This window comes from Magnolia sinica, chromosome 5, assembly GCF_029962835.1.
Source record: "Magnolia sinica isolate HGM2019 chromosome 5, MsV1, whole genome shotgun sequence".
NCBI classification, from domain to species: Eukaryota; Viridiplantae; Streptophyta; class Magnoliopsida; order Magnoliales; family Magnoliaceae; genus Magnolia; species Magnolia sinica.
In genome coordinates this window covers 93,190,792-93,213,135 of record NC_080577.1, presented here as the reverse complement: position 1 = coordinate 93,213,135, position 22,344 = coordinate 93,190,792, and the positions used below count along the sequence as shown (strand labels likewise).

At 42.0% G+C, this 22,344-nt stretch overlaps 1 protein-coding gene across 1 annotated transcript in view; it reads left to right on the top strand.

Moving 5' to 3' along the window:
• Window positions 1–22,344, top strand: part of LOC131246315 (ribonuclease J-like) — an 84,189-nt gene that overhangs the window by 25,650 nt on the left and 36,195 nt on the right. The window contains exons 9-10 of the mRNA XM_058246291.1: window positions 15,614–15,679; window positions 15,791–15,883. Coding sequence (XP_058102274.1) covers window positions 15,614–15,679; window positions 15,791–15,883 — 159 coding nt within the window. The remainder of the gene's footprint in view (window positions 1–15,613; window positions 15,680–15,790; window positions 15,884–22,344) is intronic.

Below are 22,344 nucleotides of genomic sequence, written 5' to 3'. Positions count from 1 at the left end.
AATAAAAATTTTGCGTTTTCCTACTCTCTGAGTTGTGAAGCCTAATTGGGTGCGAAACCTTTCATTCATCGAAGGGTTAACTACCGTGGTGCGAAGCCACATCTATCCCGATTCACCCCCATCCATCGCCATCTCTACTACCCATCTTCTACCATCCCTTCTTCTCATCTCACCCCATCATTTACACTTCGAATCAATCATCTATTGCAGCAATTCTCCTCCCCATAGCAGAATTTCAGAATCTGGCCCTACGAGAGGGCTGAAACTTCGGCGGAGCACCACGCATAAACCGTACATCGGATCGAAGTGAGATTTGGGAGTTTTGGAGTCCATCCCTGTCCGACCAGGGCCAAGGTGACCTTTTTCTGAATAGTGGGCCTCACACACGTGCGGCCGAGATCACACGAATGTGTGTCTGGGCCATTGTTGTTGTCCACGCGTGCGGTACTTCTCTGGTTCGTCTCTCTCCTCTCTTTCACTCCGCTTTCACCCAAAATCCCTAAACCTAACCCTAAATTACTCAAATATCCAATTTTATGCCCCTTTTCTTACCCTAGGGTTCCTTGATTTGAAATTGGTGAATCCCTTGGATTAGGGACTGATTACTATGCATGTGTGGATGATTATTTCTTATCTTTGAGTATCGTTTGGTTCATAATTTTTATTGATCCAACCCTATCATGTGTAGGCCTGGACCCGCATAGATTCCCTTTAATTGAATGTTTGGACTTTCATGTGGGATATGGAATTTGCGTAATTGTTTCTGAACTAACGTGATCTTAAGCCTGAAATCTCGCATATCATATTTAATTTTCATGTCCTGCATCACGGTACTTGGCACTCGGGCGCTCATGTTATCCACTTGGTCTCGACGTTAAAGCATCCTACTGGTACCACAAGGGTTTAAGGACTTTTACCCAAGGACATCCATAGCGCCTTAATGCTAGAACATGTATTTTTGGTATCCAATCCAGCCATCCACACGATATATCTGTGGAGGCCATAGCCCTGATGTTGCTAGGGCATAAAGTGATCGTGACATACAAGATGTGAAATGCATGAGTCATACCATCTAAGTCATGCATCAAACCTGTGCATACCGTGCAATCATGTGGGGCAACCCTATCTCATATGGTCCCGTAAGTATCTCAAGCCAAAAGCGTTTGACACGATCAACCTTCATCCAGAACAAGCATACAAATGATGCGTATGGGCATGATATCCATTGTACTAGACATGTGATCATTGTGTCCTATCAGGCTAAATACATCAACATGTTATCAGACATATCATGAGATAATCGGCCTTAATTGACACATCATAGAAAGTGGGAGTTGAACGACAGGATCCACTATAAGTATAGAAGTCTATGTGGTGTGGCCTACGTTAGACTAACATCGGCTTCTTATGTAGCCAGCAAGGCATGAATAAAATGCATATACCAAGATGTGGTCCACTGGGAGTGACCCGGATGGACACCCACATGTATAATATGTGTGCCACTAGCTACCAATCTATTTGGGCAGATGGCTCAATGATGATGTCCCAATATAATCAGATTATCAACGGCATCACTTAATTACTTTAATAGGATGATCTGCACCGTTTGATCATTTCTGACATAAACCGACGGTTACAAATCATTGGTTAGTCACTAGGATATGATCCTATGCTTATGGCCCATTAGAGTCTTGGGATTTCATCCTTTCAAGCAAAGCATCTCCCCAGCAGATTAATACAACCATAATGTCAACATTACATACATATACTAATTAAGGATTTTAAAATGATTTACTAATTAATTCCAAATTATGAAAATACATATCGCTTTTAACTTAGTATTATAGGGACTTTGAATCTAGGATGCCAAACATGGCCAAGGGATTCCCGAAATCCAGGAATCCAGTCCTAGAAAGCCCGAATTTAAAGAATCTGGAATCCAGGGTCCAGGGGATCTTAAAAAGCAGGGATTCCCAAGTCCCAGGGGTCTCAGATCCAAGAATTCCAAGTCCAATGGGGTTCTCACCCGCATAGATCCCCATGGTACGACCCACCTGAGATTTGGATCAACCTGAGTTTTGGGCCCATGGCGTAACATGATCTGGCAACACGGATGAACGGGGCGGATAGGATACATACATAATGTAGGGTACCATGTGTGGCCCCACTTCCACACCCCTAGCTGGGCGTCCGCACGCCTAGGGTGCTGGAAGATGCCTTATATATATTTATATATTTTACATGCACTATCAAGGTCGCCCTCAAGTGGATGATCTACTCTATCCACCGTCTTGGCTAGCTCGAGTGGGGTCCAATAGACTCTGATTTGGATGATCAGTGACTCCATAGTGGGCCCTAGAAGGTTTCAATAGATGGGTATTGTTTCCCTTAGTACAACCCACTCGAGGCTCATATTTGCCTCATATTTTGGCCCATGGCCTAAAATGATCTGGAGGAGATGGTGGACGGTGTGGATTAAACGTATACTTCACGGTGGGGTCCATGAGTGGGGGTAGCCAAGGACGCTTTCGGCCCTCATGTCGCTGGGCAGTAATGCCCAGTGTCACTTCTTCCCTTTTTATGTTTTTGTTTTTTCTTTGTTTTTTCTTTGTTTTTTTTTTTTTTTTTTGTAGAGTGGGGTTCACGAGTGGATGATCCACTCCATTCACATTGTCGGCCTGATTTCCATGGACCAAAGGAGTTTAGGATTGGGCATGATTCATCATACGCGCGCACACTCACACACACAACAATGGGCCCTAGAAAATTTCAACAGTGGGACTTTGTTTCGTTTCCTTTAGTGCGGTCCACTCGAGACTTGGATCTGACCCATTTTTCGGCCCATATCTTAAAATGATATGAATAAACTGGTGAACGACGTGGATTCCATAAATGCAACGAGGTGGGGTCCACGAGTGGCTCCCCCTCCACGTTGCATGGATGGCGTGAGGAGGTGCTACCCTCCCACTGTCGCCTGTAGTGTGGTCCACCTGATGGTTGGATCAGCTTGATGTTTGGGCTCTAAGGTCAAAGTGAGCTAGGAAAATATATGGATGGTGTGTTTTTAACAATTACATCAGGGTGGGTCCCACGAGTGGGAACCCACTCCAAACCTCTCATGCAAGGAGAGTTGGTGATGCTATGAACGTTTCAACCCCTTGCACCTCATGGTCTAACCCATTTGAAATTTGGATTGACTTCATATTTTGGCTCAACACCTAAAATGATCTGAGGAAGCGGATGGACAAAGTGGATTAAACATATGCATCGTAGTGGGACCAACAAGTGAAGGCCCAACCCTTAACTTCCTAGCGTCTAGACGCTGGACAGTTCTAGCATCTCTGACGTTGTGAACGTCCATCGTCTGGACCCCTTTTCTCTTTCATTTTTTTTATATAGTATGCATGTGGGGTCTACGTGAGACATCTACACCATCCATCAAACTGGATAACTCATGGTGGGCTAATGAGCTTTGAATCACATCACTTTTGGTGTATTTTCACCATCCAAGTGTACTTATATAAATCAATAGGTTTAAATAGAAAACAAACATCATGGTAGGCCACACAAAGTGGTCCATGCTATGATAGTGTGTGGGACACACTTTCCAATAACATAGCCCACTTGTGGGTCCCACAACACCATGAAGGTAAGAAAAGAAAGGGAAAGGAAGGGAAAGAGATCCGGCCAATGAGGTGGGCCCCTGCCACTATGGGGTCCACCCTATACTCCACACACAATCAAGGTGGGTCCCACCCTTGTGGGCCCACCAAAATAGAAAAATCACAAAGAAAGGGAGGATTTTAATCCTTCCATGCACTCACTTCGAAGGATGGACGATTGGATCGGCTCGGATCGGCAATCATATGGTCCACCAAGCTCCTTTCCACCCCTAATCTTCTATAATCACTTTTTTCTCCTCTTACTTTCTTGATCCTTCCTAATCCACTCACAAGCTCTCTTTTCTCTTAATCTCTTCATAATCTTTATTTCTTCTCTCTCTCTCTCTCTCTTAATCTCTCCCTAATTCTGTAATATTTCTCTCGTAATCTCTCTACTCTTGCTAGAAAATGGTAGAATTGAGAGGGAGTTAGGGAGTTTTTGTTGCAGAGATTTTTGGTTAGATAGGGAATTATGAAAAGAGGGGTAAAATGCGGAAAAAAGAAGGGAAGAATGATGGCTAGCATGGGTAAGGGTATGGGTTGTATGAGAAAGGCATGGACTTATTTGACTACTGGGGAGAGAGGGTGACATGAGTAATGGATGGGTTGATTGATTGATGGATTGATAGATTGATTGATTTAACAAAATTGGAATGTGTGCAAGTGGGGCCCGCGTGCGTTGCGAAGCCCACCTCGGATTGTACCAAAATTGTAACTTCTAATTTAGCGACCAAAATGGGGTATGCTGCGCGGCGTTGGAATCGTAGCGCCCACGCAGTTGTTAGGGTACTAGTCTCGGGGTATTGCAGTAATCAAATAGGGTCACGATCAAAACTCATTGATCTGGTCTGCCAGGAATGTGACGGCACTGAAAATGAAGTGTACAGTCGGCCTCACAGAGTTATGGGTCTTATAACTAAAATGATTAAGAGAAGTCGGTGGACGGCGTAGATTCAATATAAACATCAGGATGGGTCCCGCTTGTGAGACCCATCATTGGCTAGAACGATTACCATGGTTATTTCTTTTATTATTATTATATTTATTTTATGATTTGCATACACTATCAAAGTGGGCCCCAAAGGGGATCTACTCCGTCCACAGTCTTGGCCAGCTTGATTGGGGTCCAGTAGACTCTTACTTGGGATGGTTTGGATGATCAAGATGGGTCCCATGTGTAAGACCCATACTTCGCTAGGAAGAGTTACTGCCCAACATGCATCAACGTGCTTGGCTTTATTTTTGTATTATATATATATTGTGTTTTATATAGATAGAGAATTATGAAAAGAGGGGTAAAATGGGGAGAAAAAGAAGGGAAGAATGATGGCTAGCATGGGTAAGGGTATGGGTTGCATGAGAAAGGCATGAGCTTGTTTGACTAATGGGGAGAGAGTGGCATGAGTGATGGATGGGTTGATTGATGGATTGATTGATTTGACAACATTGGGATTTGTGCAAGTGGGGCCCTCGTGCGTTGCACGGCCCACCTCGAATTGTACTAAAATTTTAACTTCTAATCTAGGGATCAAAATGGGGCGTGCCGTGCGTCATTGGAATCGTAGCGCTTGCGCGGTCGCCAGGGGATAAGTCTCGGGGTATTGCGGTACTAAAATAGGGTTACGATCAAAACTCATCGATCTGGTTCGCCGGGAATGCGACGGTACTGAAAACGAAGCGTACGGTTGGCTTTACAGGGTTACGGGTCTTATAACTAGCATTCCGAGAAATGAATTCGGGACCTCTTTTCATAATTCCCCATCTACCAAAAAATCTCTATTACAAAAACTCCCTAACTCCCTCTCATTTCTACCATTTTCTAGTAACAGTAGAGAGAGATTAAGAGAGAAATATTAGAGAGAATTAGGGAGAAATTAAGAGAGAGAGAAAAGAAAGAAAGATTAGTGAGAGATTAAGAGAAAAGAGAGCTTGTAAGTGGATTAGGAAGGATCAAGAGACTAAGAGAAAAGAGAAAATAGTGATTATAGAAGGTTAGGGGTGAAGAGGAGCTTGGTGGACCGTACGATCGCCGATCCAACCGTCCATCATTTGAAGTGAGTGCATGGGAGGATTAAAATCCTCTATTTCTTTGTGATTTTTCTATTTTGGCGGGCTCACAAGGGTGGGACCCACCTTGATCATGTATGGAGTATAGGGTCGATCCCATAGTGGCGGGGGCCCACCTCGGTGGCTGGATCTCTTTCCATTCCTTTCCCTTTCTTTTCTTACCTTCATGGTGTTGTGGGACCCACAAGTGGGCCATGTTGTTGGAGAGCGTGTCCCGCATGCTATCACAACGTGAACCACCTTGTGTGGTCCACCATGATGTTTATTTTCTATTTAAACCTATTGATTTATATAAGTACACTTGGATGGTGAAAATACACCAAAAGTGATGTGATTTAAAGCTTATTAGCCCACCATGTGTTGGCTAGTCTGATGGACGGTGTAGATGTCTCACGTGGACCCCACATGCATACTATATAAAAAAATGAAATAGAAAAGGGGTCCAGACGCTGGATGTTCATAGCGTCAGAGACGGTGGAATTGTCCAGCGTCCAGACGCTAGGAACGTAAGGGAAGGGTTAGACCTCCACTCGTGGGTCCTTAGATCATTTTAGGCGTTGAGCCAAAATATGAAGTCAATCCAAGTTTCAAATGGGCCTGACCACGAGGTGCAAGGGGCTGAAATGTTCATAGTTTCACCAACTCCCATCATAACAGGTTTTCCTGTTTGGAAAATCAAATTTTTTATGGAAACCACCCATAATGAGTATTTTCCATGTTTGAAAAGCAGCCAGCAAAATGTAGCAGAGAGACGCACGTTGTAGACCACCGAATGTATCAGTTGCGAGACACGGACGATTGGTATAATCGTCACTTGTTCATGTGGGGCCCATCATGGGGTGTGGTTTATATCCACACCGTCCAACTAGCCGCAGATATCATTCTGGGGGAAATCCAACAAAAATAATGACTTCCGTCTAGGGGCTCTCGTAGACCCCACCACATAGTTATGGTATTTTAGCTAATGGTGCTCTATCGTTGATGCTTCTAGTCGATGGATGCATCATAGTACATTTACGGGAGTGGTCCAATAGCTTTACCATATAGGGTAGATCCATGGACCATTTGTAATTTTGGACGGGTGGTTTTTTGGTTTACTTGGGAAAGTGATATCTGATATTAATGGGTGATCGCCATACATTAGTTGTACGAATTACAACCCATGAAACTTATATGGGTACGACCGGAATTCATCAAGTGAGCAAGTATGTCCGAAATGGGGGAATAAGCGGATTACGCACACCAGCTTGAGAATCACCTGATTTATACAACACTCTGATTCTTTCACGCAGGCCCTTTGTGATGAATGATTCAGATCTTACACAGGCATGCTACACATACACCAATCGATCTCATTGTATGGCATGTGCTCCAGCAATCCTAACTGTATAATTGGAGAATTATACAGTATGATGCACCAAGCCATAATTGTGTGGCCTGTGGTCTAGCGATTTCCTAACCATTACTCGGAGAGAACATTCAAATGGTTAACATCATCCAATCTAGTAAATATTAAAGGTACAATCCATCCTTAATGTGGTGGGGTCCACAAGAGCCCCTGGATGGAAGTCATTATTTTTGTTGGATTTCCCCCAAAATGATATCTGCGGCTAGTTGGACGGTGTAGATATAAACCACACCCCATGGTGGGGCCCACATAAACGAGTGACGATTATACCAGTTGTTCGTGTCTCGCAATTGATACATTCGGTGGTCTACAAATTGCGTCTCTTTGTTACATTTTGCTGGTTGCTTTTCAAACATGGGAAATACTCATTATGGGTAGTTTCCGTAAAAAATTTGATTTTCCAAATAGGAAAATCTGTTATGATGGGAGCTGATAATTCACCAAAAAGTAAAGTTGGAAGTAATAAATGCTCTGCAAAGATGCATTTACCGCATCTCTACGAAATCAAACAGGCCCTAAGGGTGCGATACATTTGTCGATACTGATGCTGAAAGCATCGGCTGGGTCTCCCCTTGGAGCTTTGGGTCCGAGAAGTGCTCAAGGAGATTGGGAAGTGATGTGGTGAGGTTGTAGCCATTGATCCGAGGACGGAGGGGTGCTTGGAGCTTCTTATGGCCTATATATGTGCGCTAAGGAGGACAGTGATGCTGGAGTTGGTAATTGTGGTGGTGATAGGATTTGGGGGGGGGGGGGTGGGGGGGAACTCTCGTTCGGTGCTGTAGAGCAAAGAGCAGGGGGTTTCCGGCTAGGCGGAATATAGAGAGATGCCATGTGTCCTGCTATTCGATTACAATGAGACTTTGGAGGCGGTGCTGTAGAGCAAAGAGTAGGGGGTTTCTGGCTAGGCGGAATATAGAGAGATGCCATGTGTCCTGCTATTCGATTACAATGAGACTTTGGAGGCGGTGGGGGAGGACGCTTGTGATGGTCGGTGGCAATCATGCTTGAATTGTGTGAGGTAGTTGTCTATCGAGTTGACAACGGTAGGGGAGAGGAGGCATTTACGGCTGATGTGTGGACAACTATGTCAGAGGGCTGCAGAGTGTCATTTATGCAAGGTGCAAGTGGTAAAGGAGAGAAGCACGATGATGTCTTGGTAAACTCTGACACCTTAGTGGTCCTTCAGCTAACACGTGCTCGACACTTGTCGTATCTGGCTGCATGGATGAGACACGTAGGTAGGGTATGAGGTTAATGGTTGACACATCTCCATCTTGTGTCTTTGAGTTCTCTCGTGTGAAGACTCAGGTTTTAGAGGCATGTCCCTTTAGTGGCGACATGCTCGACCCCAATTCTCTTTAGAAGGTAGTCAATTCCAACTCTATTTCTTAGATTGTGGAAGGTCCAACGTCTGCGACTCTGTTGGACCAGTCATCGAAGTTTGAAACCCCTCCTCTCTTGGGCAAATGGCATTGGTGGTTTGCAAAGAAAGAAGGCAATTGTTGGAAGGAATTTGTTTCCAGAAAGTATGGCTTGGGAGTTGGGGCATGGTGGACAAGGGACTCTTCTTTATACAGGGCCTCGGTGTTTTGGAAATGACTTTTCAGGCTTATGAATTTGTTAAAGGAAGGGAAGTGTTTTTGTTTGGGATTGAAGAAGGATTGAGTTTTGGTATGATGTCTAGATGGGTGATAGGATCCTCTGTGACGATTTTCCAAGGGTTTCTAGGCTATCCTTTGGATTAGATATGTTAGTCGAGTGGGGTTGTGTTTTGAGCTCTTTTGGTGCTTCTTGGGTAATGTTGGAGTCGATTGGTGAGTTCCTTATGGCTTAGCATGGGGGAGGGGTGGGGAAAAGAGGTAAAAGGGTGTGGTGGTGGGCGTTATTAGCGGGCATTTGGGCTTTATGGGGGAAGCGAACAGCCATTATTTCTGCAATATTAGTGGGACAATAGAGGAAGTTTTGAGATGGTAGCCGTGGTCCGAACTGGAGTCATGCTTAGGCGACATATAATGAGGAGGTGACGTCAATAGGGTTATTGATGAGGGCCACGTTTGACGCGTGGCAAGGCTACAACTGCAACGTTGAAAGGGAGCCGATTATAGAGTTGACACGTGGTAGGGACGAGGTGACACTCTCGAAGGCAATTATTGTTTTTCGGCACGTGTGGAGAATTCGCTTCCTCCAGCACGTTTCATTAGTTGCCGCACGTGGGAAGCAAGGTGTTCCATAACTGTAATGGTGGCCGTAATGGCCATCATTATTACCTTTACAGTACGAGGCGTAACGGCCATTATGTTCGTTATTGGACCATTATGACCTATTCCCCCCCCCCCCCCCCCCCCCCCCCGTAATGGTCATTATGGCCGTCTTGGCCCCATAACCCAACGAGGTTTGGGCGAATGGTCTTCACCGTAGGTTTGCTCCCTATAGGTGAGGGTTCGATTCCCCTCATTGGCTTTACCCGATACATGTGGTTGCGGGTATCCGTAGGGATTAGTCTCACTTCAAAAATGAGGTGGGGACAAGTTGTCTTCAAAAAAAAAAAAAAAAAAAAAAACGCATAACGGTTATGACCCTTATTGTTACGTAGCCGATTTGGAATACCATGCGTGGGAGCCTATTCCTTCAAGTATTTAGAAATATGGGCAGCCCCTCTCGTGTCAAGTTGTTGAGTTTGTAGGCCATGTGAAAGGAAATACTATGGCAAACCTTGCTTATCCAGTAGAAGCCTCTAGCTTGTAGATTCTCACGGCAGAAGCGAAAGATAGAGCGTCAGAGATAGCTAGTCAGGGCAGCTACACATCGGATGACCAGTGGGCTAATATTGAATCTCCAGAGGAAGAGCAGGCAGTGGAGGTTCGAGAGGATGAGCTTGACATGGAGGGTCCAAATTCAAGAGATACTTTGGAAGACGTAGTGGTTATCACTTGGGCTATCAATGGGCCAGGCTCTGTCCAAGCTCGACTCGCAATTTTGAACCTAAGCCCAAATCTAGCTCGGTCCTATGATGGGTTGAAATAGTCCAGCCAGAGTCCGGCCCGGAACATTTACACAAAACCTGACCCGAGTTCACTCGAGCCTGAGCCTTGAATATCTCTGTGGATAAATAATATTTTGGTGTGCCTCATGTGTGAGAGAGGGAGAGAACGAAAGAAAAGGGGGAAAATTAGGTTTAGAAAAGACCTATCGAGCCGGGTCGAGTTTATGTGCTTTTGAGGTGCTAAGCCTGAGTCCGACCCGATTTACAATCGAGCTCCTAATTTAAGCCCGAGCCCAACCGTCGAGTTTCATACACCACCCCAAACCTGGCCCAATATGGGCCAAGCCTAAAGGCCCGTTGGGACTACTCGACCCATTGATAGCCCTAGCTATCACCTCTTTGAGCCTCCAGCATTTTGGATGGTAGAGGATTTGATGATTAGATAGAGATGGTGGTGCTAACGGGGGACCAAGAAGGATCTTAGGGGTGAGGTGCAATAACTGAGGAGCAGTATCGATGGTCCAAGGATGTTCTCAATGTGGTCGGGGCTCTGGTTTGGATATCTTTTGGAGCTTGAGATGAGGATGTCTTAGAGTTCTTCCAATTTTTTAAAAGCAGAGCTACTTAGAGACAACATCGGGTTTACATGGTGAAGCCTAAGAAATCCCCTAGAGGATGGAGGGAACTACTCAGCTTAGAATGCTCTATCAACTACGACTAAGCAGGAAAAGCTAGTGGAGGAAAGAGAAGAGTGGGTAAAGCCAATGATTAGTGATTATATTGTCTTGGAATGTCAAAAGAGCTGAAGGTTGGTAAAAGACCAAGGTGGAGATTATTGCTTTACAAGACACAAAGCTCTAGGTTATTGATAGAGGTATTCTCGACTCTATTTGGGGGGTAAAAAATTGGGGTGGGATTTTAGTGACGCAATAGGTGTCATGGCGTGAAACTTAGGTATGTGGAAGAAAGTTTTTTGGGGTCCTTTTTTGTTTCTATTTTGGTGTTGGAAGTTGCTTCTGGGAATTAATGTATCTTTACTACTGTCTATGGTCCATGTTCTAGTAGCATGCGAGACCGATTTTGGGATGAGCCGGTCTTCGACATGCAAAAATGGGACTCACCGTGGTGTGACGTAATCCGCTTCTTGCATGAGAAATCTAGTGGGGGCCATGTTAAGAGCAATGTTAAGAAGTTCATGGATTGGGTGGCTAGACATGAATTTGTGGACTTGCCCCTGGAGGGTGCTAATTTCACTTGGTCTAATGGTCAGTAGAACACCATTTTATCGCGGTTGGACATGTTCTCAGTTTCCTTTGGTCTGTCAACATCAGCTATCAAGAATCAATTCTAACTATTGCCCAATTGTTTTGGAGGTGGCTATAGATAACTGTCGCCCCAAACCGAGTTTAGGTGGCTTGGGTAAATAGAAGGTTTTAAAGATCTGATAGCTGAATGGTGGAGTTCTCTAGTTGTCGAAGGCTTTGCTAGATTTCGGCCGTGTAGAAAACTTAAGATGTTGAAGGAAAAATTCAAAGTCTAGAAAAGGGAGTTCTTGGGTCAACATCAGCTATCAAGAATCAATTCTAACTATTGCCCAATTGTTTTGGAGGTGGCTATAGATAACTGTCGCCCCAAACCGAGTTTAGGTGGCTTGGGTAAATAGAAGGTTTTAAAGATCTGATAGCTGAATGGTGGAGTTCTCTAGTTGTCGAAGGCTTTGCTAGATTTCGGCCGTGTAGAAAACTTAAGATGTTGAAGGAAAAATTCAAAGTCTAGAAAAGGGAGTTCTTGGGGCTCGTGAGGCAAAGTTTGATAGAATGGCTATGGAAATTCATGATTTGGACCTATCGGTTGAGGATAAGGATAAGAGGGCTGCCCTTTGTCTAACTTATGCTAACCGCTCTAAAGAGGAGGAAATTAAATGGTGTCAACGGTCTAGAGCAGTGTGCCTCAAGGGGGGAGATAGAAACTCCCGCTATTTCCATAGCATTGCGAGTGCTTGGGCTTGGCGCAATTGCATTAATAGCTTGGTTGTTGATGGATAAAGGACATTGGAAAAGGGGAACATTTGTGATTCTATAGTTAGCTTTTATAGCAACTTGTTTTTTGGTGATCATTGGAATAGGCCGCAACTCGATAATCTATCTTTTTGTAAGATATCCGGGACGAAAGCTTCATCTCTTGATGTGCCATTCTCTATAGAAGATATCAAAGTCGCTATTGCTTTGTTATGTGGTGACAAAGCTCTAGGATCTGATGGCTACCCAAAAGCCTTGTTCCAGGTATTTTTTTTTTTTTTGGTACTTACTAGGGAAGGATGTCATGCTTTTTGTTTCAGAATTCTCTGAGCATGGTAGGTTATCAGTTGAGACATTGGGGCTTCCTTTATAGCTTTCATCTCTAAGCTTGAAGGAGTAGAGCAACTGAAAGATTTTTATCCTGTAAGTCTTATTGGGAGCCCGTACAAGATTCTCACAAAAATTCTTGCATTATGGCTTCGAGGAGTGCTATTTAAGGTTATTGGTGAAAATCAAGGGGCTTTTGTTATGGGTAGATAGATATTGGATATCGCCCTTACCGCTCACGAGTGCATTGATTTTAGATTTAGAGAGAAGAAAAGCGGTTTAGTGTGCAAACTCAATTTGGAAAAGGCCTATGATCACATTAACTGGGAGTTCTTAGATTACATGCTAGATTGAGTGGGTTGTGGCCAAAAGTGGAAGGGTTGGATACGGCCTTGTGTACAGTCGACATTCTTCTTTGTTTGCTTCTTTAAGGCTTCCAGGGGTCTTAGGCAAGGGGACCCCCTTCTCCCTACATCTTTGTGGCTTAGCAAGAGGCTAGTAGAACGGTTTAGTTAACGGCTTCAAAGTCTCCTAAGGTGGAATCTAAATTAGCCCTCTCTAACATGCAATTGGCACCATCCTGTTCTGTAATGCAGATAATCTTCGCAAAGTCATTGTTGGTTTCAAAGTGGTTTTGGGGCTTAAGATCAATGTGGCTATAAGTGAAATGTTGTCGATGAGGAGTTGGCTCGGTTTGCAAATGTCTTTGTATGCAAGCAAGGTACGCTCCCATTGACGTATCTCGGCCTCCCTCTTTGTATAGGGAAGCCTGCTAAACATTTGCGGGACAATGTGGTTGAAAGAATCAAGAGCAAGCTAGCAAGTTGGAAGTGTCGATGTATCTCTTTGGGAGGGAGGTTGACTCTCATTAAAGTGGCCTTTTCAAACATTCCTGTGTATATTATGTCTCTTTTCAAGTGCCCCGATCAATGTTGGAGTTGTTAGGTAAGTTGAGAAGGGACTTTCTTTGGAAAAGGACTAACGATGGCCGAAAGTTTCATCTCCTTAAATGGGGGGAGGTTGGTAAACTGATTGTTAAAGGGGGTTCGGGGATAAAAGATTTGGGGCTCATGAACATAGTGCTTCTTGGTAAATGGCGTTGGAAACTTGGCACTGAATCGGTAGGTTGGTTTGTGAAGAGTTCCTCTCTTTACCGTGCCTTTAGCATATGGAAAGCAATCACGTCAATGAAAGACTTAGTACGAAGAGGGATTGCATTTGCTCTTGGGAGTGGGAACCTTATCCAGTTTTGGGTGACTGAATTTATTAGTTTGATGGAGTGTCTCAAGTATGCTACGCTTTCTTCTCAGGTGGACTGAAGGATTTGGAAAGGTCACCGATCCGAAAAATTCTCTGTTTGTTCTTTTTTTGGAATTTTATCTACTTCAGGCAACAACCCTGGCCCCTCACATCCGTGCCACCATTGGCACTACGGAGCCCCTCCTCGAGTCGTGACGTTCGTGTGGTTGGTTAGAAGAAAGTGAGTTTTGACTAATGATAATCTGCAACAGAGATCTCTTATTCTCCTCATCACTTGCTTGATGTGCATGGTGGATTAGGAGTCGATTGACTACTTATTTATCGATGGACTCTTATTCTCTTATTCTCCATGCTAAGTTTCACATGGTTTGGGTCATGCTGGAGTTTGTGGAGGCTCTTCTTTGGGCATGGCATGGGAGTGGAATTGGGAAAGTTGGCAAAGTTGTCTGGAAGCTTCTCATTTTGGCTATTTGGAAGGAGCGGAATGCAGTGTTTCAGAAATGGGAGGTCTTTGGTGGACAGGGTGATAAAGACAGTTATAGGTCTTATTGTGGATTGGACTCCTCATGTTAATGCAGTCGGTGTTTGAAGTATCGGTATCACTATAAATTTTGCTGGCTGGGGATATGGAAACAATATTAATATCATCGATAATCTCGTTAATAATTGGAAATGCGGGGAAACATGAGGAAAGCGGTGGAATTGTTTAGTGAAACTTCAAGAGATGTTAAAATACACATATTTGCATATTTAGGAATAAAAAAATTGCAAAAAAATAAATAAATGCACACATAATAAGTTTCCATGTAATTGGGGCTTAAAAGTGTGTGTTGTCATAAGAAACCAATCCAACCATCCCATCTATCCATCCAACCTTACATCCAAACGTCCATCAATATTTCAGAATATCAACAACACATAATATTTCACCGAGAAATCGTCAACAACTAGAAAGGAAACGAAAGATTGCGGTCTCGATATCACCCATGTTGCAATAACGATAATATTATGATATAATCAATATTAACACTGCATACAACCATGTGCCCATAAAAAAATGAAATGGAAAATTTTTTTAGTAAACAAAATTTGAGCGATATCGATACATGGGCGACATTATCGAAATATCATCGATATGCTGGCAATACAAATGACACCTTGAATTTACATGGTCAAAAATATTGGCGATACAAGCGACACGTGAAATTTAGACTATAAAATTTTTTGGCGATACACACCGATACATCGCCGATACCTGCAATTTCTAGGAGTACCAGTGTTGTCAGTATCGGTACCAATGTTGTCATCATCGCCGAGTTAGAGACATGGATAATATTGGGGATACTCCAAACAATCAATGCAGCTGTGGCTGCTTCTTTTCTTCAAATTTTGTGTGTTAGTGCTCCTTTGTATTCTTTTCCTTCCTTTCGGTGGGTGTTCTAATAAATTGCTGTTGTATTAGTCGGCCTCCTTCTCTATTAGTGTTACGTTGTTTTTTCTTTTTGCTCGTGTGAGTTCTCCAACTTTATGTATACTGACTTTAGATAATTTGATAGAATCCCATGGGCCTTTTAGTTTCCATGTCACTGCTGGGATATGATTTTTATAATTAACATATTTGTGCTGGCACTTTGAGTTTGTACATTCAAAATTGGCGGTCTAATTGTTATTGTGAATGAGTGGATTGATATTCATCTGTCCTTGATAGATATTGCTAGCATGTATGCTCAGAGAGTGGCTGATGAGTCACCGACTAAGCTAGACTCCTCAGACCAAGAATATGTTCTCTATCTTATTATGTATTTCTGTCTCTCTGTCTTTCTGTCTAGGTGAATTTTGATCATCATTTACTCTTAGCAACTTGAAATTCATTGCTTACTTTGTGCAGGTTAAAGTGGAAGATATCGATGCCTATGCTCCAAAAGATTTGCTAATTGTTACAACAGGCTCTCAAGTAAGCTATTCTACAGTTCTACCATGCCCACCATAATTGTTCATTACAATGACTAGAATGGTTTTCTGAGGCATTTTAGATAACATCTGACTCTATATAGTAACGTGCCAGGCAGAACCACGTGCTGCACTAAACCTCGCATCATTTGGAAGCAGCCATTCCCTCAAACTGGGCAAAGATGACATGATTTTATACTCAGCTAAGGTAACTAAATCGTTGAATCTTGAAGGCGTAGGCATGATCGTTCCTCAATATCCAATTCAATATGCTTCTTTTTTCCCCCTATAATTCTGGATGTTTCTATGAGAATCAACTGGTGTCAAGCCAGATGGCACTGGCAGTTTATAAAAAAATTGTCATTCTTCATTCTTCAGCAGTTCGTTGAGATCTGCAGGGCTGTCTTTCCACAAAAAATTCAGATCTGGATATAATTTTCTTTCTTAATACAACTCAAGAGCAACTCTTTTTCTTTGCTAATTAGAGCTTTTTTAAATAGGAAAAAAATCAGAGATCCAATCCTATTAAAAATTTGCATATCTGCTTTCGCTATAAGCTGTATAAAGCAAACAGCCATATCCCGTATACCTCTATATCAGTTTCCATTTGTTTGATCAGTTGCTAAGAATGGCATAACCAACTAGCTGTTACTTTTGTTTGGTTCTTGTCCTCTCCCTTGGGATGTTGCTTCTGTTTTTGACAGTTTAAGGTTATGTGCGTATTCCATGGATATTAGTTTTCTTCATTTCCATAGCAAAGCTACTCGTATTGTTGAAATCTTCCATAAATATTCTCTTTGTATAGGGGAGTTTTATACATTGCCTTGATGAGTTCAAGTCCATAGCTCCATGGTAGATAACTTGCATTTCAACATTGAGATCTTGGGTTCAGTTCCAGCTTCTAACAGTGTGGAAAAAATAGTATTTTATAGATTGGTTCTGCTTAAAAACTTCCGAAATAGCATCCAGTTACTAGAAATGGAATATTTTGCACTGAGGGTCGGCTAAATACACTGCAAATAAAAATATGTTGATGGAAACTGCTGAAAACACCAAATAAGCTGCAAGAAAGAGCATCTAATTAGATCTATGGGCCTCATAGTCCAATTATCTAGCAATCTGGGCCACCCAGACCATTCAAATGTTAATCATAGCCACATCCTATCATCAGATGACACATGGAGTCCACCCTTGGGTCCCTTCAACATAGATATGCTTGATGTGTGGCCAGGATACATCACAGTTTTAAGGGCAGGTTGCAGATAGTTGTCATTAATCCCATTCCACTCGTAGAGGAGATTGGATATAGAGGCTCCTTTGAACACAAAGGAAAACCCAATTTATCGACATCTTGATCTTGGGCACAAGAAGTGCCATAGTTAATGGTGTTTCTTCAATTCCTCCATAAATTGGCCCCGGGGCTTGAAAGGCCCTCAATTCCAACCGCCTACAAGCTCACAATTGAACCTGGAGTGGAAGAAGCTGGACCAACTTTACTGTGTCACAACACACTTTACAAAGAGATGATCCAGTGTTTGCAAGCCCTTTCACATAATAACTTTTTCTGGGGTGGATCAATTGTGCTTTCAAAGGTTATTAATAGATAGAATCTTGCTTTATGGGACAAACTGTTGGCATTCAAGGAACAACATGTTCATAGGATGAACATAGCTGAAATGAGGATGTTGAGATGGATGGGTGGCAGTACAAGGATAGAATTAGATATGAATGCATTTGAAGGAACTTGAGAGTAGCATCAACAGGTAATAAGATGAGGGAAAGTAGACTTAGATGGTTTCTCCATTTGCAATGGTGACTAAGACCTGTACTGTACTGTTACTGTTAGGAGTGAGTTGGTTCAAGTCGAAGGATCTAAAGAGGGCAAGGGAAGTGCCCAAAAGGACGTGGGTGGAGGTCATAAGAAAAGTCTTGATTACCCATGGCCTAGCAGAGGATATGATCCTTTGATAAAGTGGAATGGTGGAATAGGAATCTTGTAGTTGACCCCAATTAGTTGGGATGAGGCCTAGATGACGCTAATCATGATGATGATGATGATGATCATTAGGATCTTGTTAGCAGTAGCAACCTAAAAGAAATCCTTTACATGAGGAGGGCATGCTCCCTGCATCGCTCAAGGCGATTTGGGAGCCACCAACCGACACCCCTTTCAGAAAGTTGTTATATGAAAAGGCACCTTTGGAGCACAAGGCCCATTCGAGATCATCCTCTTTCGTAGGGTATAGGATTGTTCTAGTCAAAAGGATCAAGAAGCTTAACCGCCATGATGATTTCCAGTTCCACAAATTTCTACAATATTAGATCAACTAGACAATCTTATTGCCCGTTAATTCATTGGAATTGTTAACGCATATCGCACGACTAACGTGTAAAATCGAGGAAACCTTTAGGCAAAGAGGATTTCCCTCAGTCTAAAAATCTTTTAAAGAACAAACTCTTTTGTTGTCACCACTCACCACCTTAAACTCACTCTAGGTCACCTTAAGAAAGTTTGACACATCCACTTGGCCATATCTCCAAGCCAAGGTTTTGAATATCGGCCTCTTAAGGGCGTATAAACCCTCTCGAAAACCAATAAGATATTTTTGTCCAAAATAATTAGAAATTGTTGGGAAAATTGGGGAAAATGTTAAGCACCAAAATCTATCCTCTATTATTATTATTATTATTATTATTATTATTCTGTTGTTTCTAACACATTCAATTTTGTATTGGCTATTGTTTAAAAAATAATATCGTTGCTTGTCTACATGATGTGTTGAAAGTCAACCAAATAGGCCATAATCTAATGATTTGGTGGAATATTGCATATTACATCGAAATACAACAAAAGGAAGATGAGAATAAAAAAAGTGATGGCTTACCCTTTTTTTTTCCCAAGAAAGATCTATTTCGCTTCGATTCATCGATTCTTGCTCAAATCTTATGTTTTGATCCTTAAAATAGGCCTATATCTAGTCTAAAATGAGTTTTTGAGCTTCCTTTATAGGTTGTAATGAAGGGGAGAATGGAGAAAAGGAGAAAATGGAAAAAAAGAAACGAAAACAAAACAAATGAAAGCCTTTGTGGTTGTGTCGGCGCATACTGGCCATATTGAACCCCCTTTACTGGCCAATGGCCCAATATGAGTAAATTATTATTATTTACTTGGGGCCGTTTCATCCCGCTGTCATGAATTGAATAGGGCTGATACTATATGATATGGCAAATATGGTTGTATCGGAACTGTTTAGTGGAATTTTGCTCCATGCTTCAAAATTACTGATGCAGGACAATTAACCACTTGCTCTAAAAGCTCGAACTGGTAGAGTATGACGAATTAATCCCTTTATCTCATAGCCCTGACCCCACATCTCATGGGTTAGGACCTCGGTTGAACCCCCCCTCGTGGGCTCGTGGGCCCCAAATCACATGGGCCGCCCACCCCGAGTATGTCCCTACATCCCACGGGCTACCCCACTCGAGCCCGGTGTGAAATGCCTCTACATTTATCACCCTCGGTGAGGAGTCTCGAACACGAGACCTCCCCCGTGGGCCCCAAATCACATGGGTCACCCACCCTGAGTGTGTCCCCGCATCCCACGGGCTACCCCATTCGAGCCCGGTGTGAAAATGCCCCTGCATTAATTACTTTCTAAATGAGGACTCATTTCTCCATTTTGTCAGTTGTCACACAAGGCATCCAACCCCTCTCCAACTCCCGACATTTGGAAGTGATATTTTTCTCACAAGTGCTTCTTGTTCTTTACCAAATGTCTACCACCACATTGCCATATGAATGCTTTGGATTCTCCACGTGTCTAATGCACAACTCATTTGCATTATAATATGTAGGTGTATGTGCGTGTGGGACTATGACTAGGCCCACAGGTACATGCACCTGGGCCTCGTGTGTTATGGGCCTTAGTCTTAGCCTTTTTTCTTTATTGTTATGTTTCCTTAGTTGTCCCTTGTCTTTCTTTATTTTTCCTACTATTAAGGGCATATATGTAATTGTACTCTTCTCTTGTTGTTACCAGTGTTTGAAATATCAGTATCGCAATATGTATTGTACCCTTGGGACACAGATACATATAAGTTATCGCACGAGATATATCGCTTGTATCGGGTAATTTATCGCACTTTTAAGGAAACAGGAGAAAAATGGTTGAAATTTTCAATAAAACTTCAGGGATGGTTAAAAAAGACTTTAATACACAATTTTAAATCATAACATCTCAAAAAAGAAGTGTACATAATAGGTTTCCTTTGTATAGGGTCCTAACCTATGCACTGTCTAACTGAATTAATGCAACTATATTCAAATTGAATGCATAACATTTAGAGTGTATGTGATTATCATTTCATCAAACACTCATAAATACTTTGAAATTAGTCTCAATTGACAGCTGGCTGAAGGGAAATTTCGGGAAAAGTAATATTTTAATAATTTTTAATTTAAAATAATTTTTATTTTTTGAAAATTGACAAAGACTTAACAAATTAGTAGATTAACCCTCATACATGCTTGATTTCATGTTTGGAGTGCAACATTGCAAGCAATTTAGGAGAAATTGGGGAAATTTCGAATTTTCTCCCATTTTCCCTAAATCGGACCACCTAGGCTCAAATTTCGAAATTAGAGTATATGTGATGAAATACTCTTAAATACTTTGAAATTAGTCTCAATTGACAGTTGGTTGAAGGAAAAATTTGAAAAAAAAATAAAAAATGAAGAACCAACGGATATCGAAATCAAAGCTCTAACTCCATGATTTTTTATGCAAAACAGGAAGAACCAATGGATTTGTAACCATTTGACACTGATGTAACATAATTTCAAGAAAAGAAAATAGATCGGAAATTGAAAATGCTCAGCAGATTGAACATGTGGGATATATCGGCTCTACTTGGGTGTTTTGTATCGCACAGGTGGGATACAAGATATATCGAGGGATATATCGGCCGCTATCGTCGATATTTAAAACATTGGTTGTTACCCAATCCTATGTGCTTCCCCTCTCTCTCTCTCTCTATCTGTCTGTCTCAAATTATCTCCTCTAAAATGGTATCAAAGCCTAAGTGCTCCAAGGGTTCTTTCTTCTTCTTCTTTCTTTCCTTCTTCCTTTTAACTCTGTGAGTTTTATTCTTCTAATTTTTCTCAACAAGTGGTGTTTCTCTTCCCTTCCCTTCCTAATCTTCTTTTCTTTCGTTCCTCTTTTCTACCTCTTCTTCTAATCATTCTCAACAATTTTTGGCATTTCCTTTTCTTCCCTTCCCAATCTTTGGTGGTTACCTTCTCTTCCTCTTTTCTTCTTTTCCGTTCATTGTTCTTTCTTCTTCATTCTTTTTTCTGTTTTGAGAGTCATGGGGTCTTTTCCTCACTAACTCCTTGTGATTCATGAGAAGGGGGTGACTTGCGGTTGGATTTTTTAAAAAGGGTTTTGAATAATGTGTTGCTAGATTTGAAGCCTCTTTAATATGCGGTTGAAGCCCTCGCTGATTTGTCTACTGTCCGGTTGAAGACATCGCTGAAATATCTTATTCTATTCATTCTTTGAAGAATTTTTCAGAGGGATTTATTGTTTTTGCTGAATGGTTGGAGATACTGCTGGACGTTCAGGTTTGGTAGCTTTTTTAAGTAGTTTTTTCTTCAGATTCTCAACATCCGGTTTGCAGCAGTAAGAGTTTGCTGGCTATTGTCATTTAGGCTTCTTTTCTGATTTATATGTCCAGCCGTGAGGCCCTTCCTCTCATCCTTAGTTCTCTCACTCTGTTTTGAGATTATATATGGCCTCTTAGTTGGCTTTTGAGGCACTTAATCCTGTTGACTCTAAGACGGAACGATTGATTGTTCATTCTGAAAATCCTGGTTTACAGATTACCACATACACCGACATAATATAGCACCAATGAAATCTGTGGATTCTCCACGTGTCTGATGTAATTCATTTACATTACAGTACAGCGCCAACTGCTATAGGATCATTTCCCATGTTTTTGTGCGTGTGCGTGCGTGTCTGGCTGTGTGTGTCATGATCAATGCCATGGGCTTACATTGATATTGACTTTCTTTTGGGGCCTGTTTGGTTTTCTGGCTCAAGTGTAATTACCTTGTAAATGTGTAATCATTATTTACCAAGGTAATTACATGCATCTTTCCCAATGCTGACTTGACCAGTTACTTTTTAAGCACTTAAATCAAGGAATTTGTAAAATAAATATGGGGCCCACCATAATGTGTGTGGCTTATCCACACCGCCCATTCATTATGCCAAATGAATTTAAGGCATGAGCCCAAAAATTAGGCAAATCCAAAGGTCAAGTGGACCACACCACAAGAAATTATGAGAATTGAATGCCTACCATTAAAAACTTGTCGAGGCCCTTAGAAATTTTAGATCAGGCTTATATTTATATTTTTCACTTTTCCATGTCCATGTGACCCTATGAACGGGTTAGATGGTGAATAAACCTCAATGTGGGCCCAGTAAAAGAATCAACTTTCAATGGTGGACAAATTAAGTCCATTGTTTCCTTTCATGTGGGCCAATTGAACATTAGATCTTCCTAATTTTTTCGGGTCAAGCCTCAAAATATTCTAATAAAACAGATGGATGACACGGATATATTATGTACATTATGGTGGGGCCCACGGATTTAAGTCAA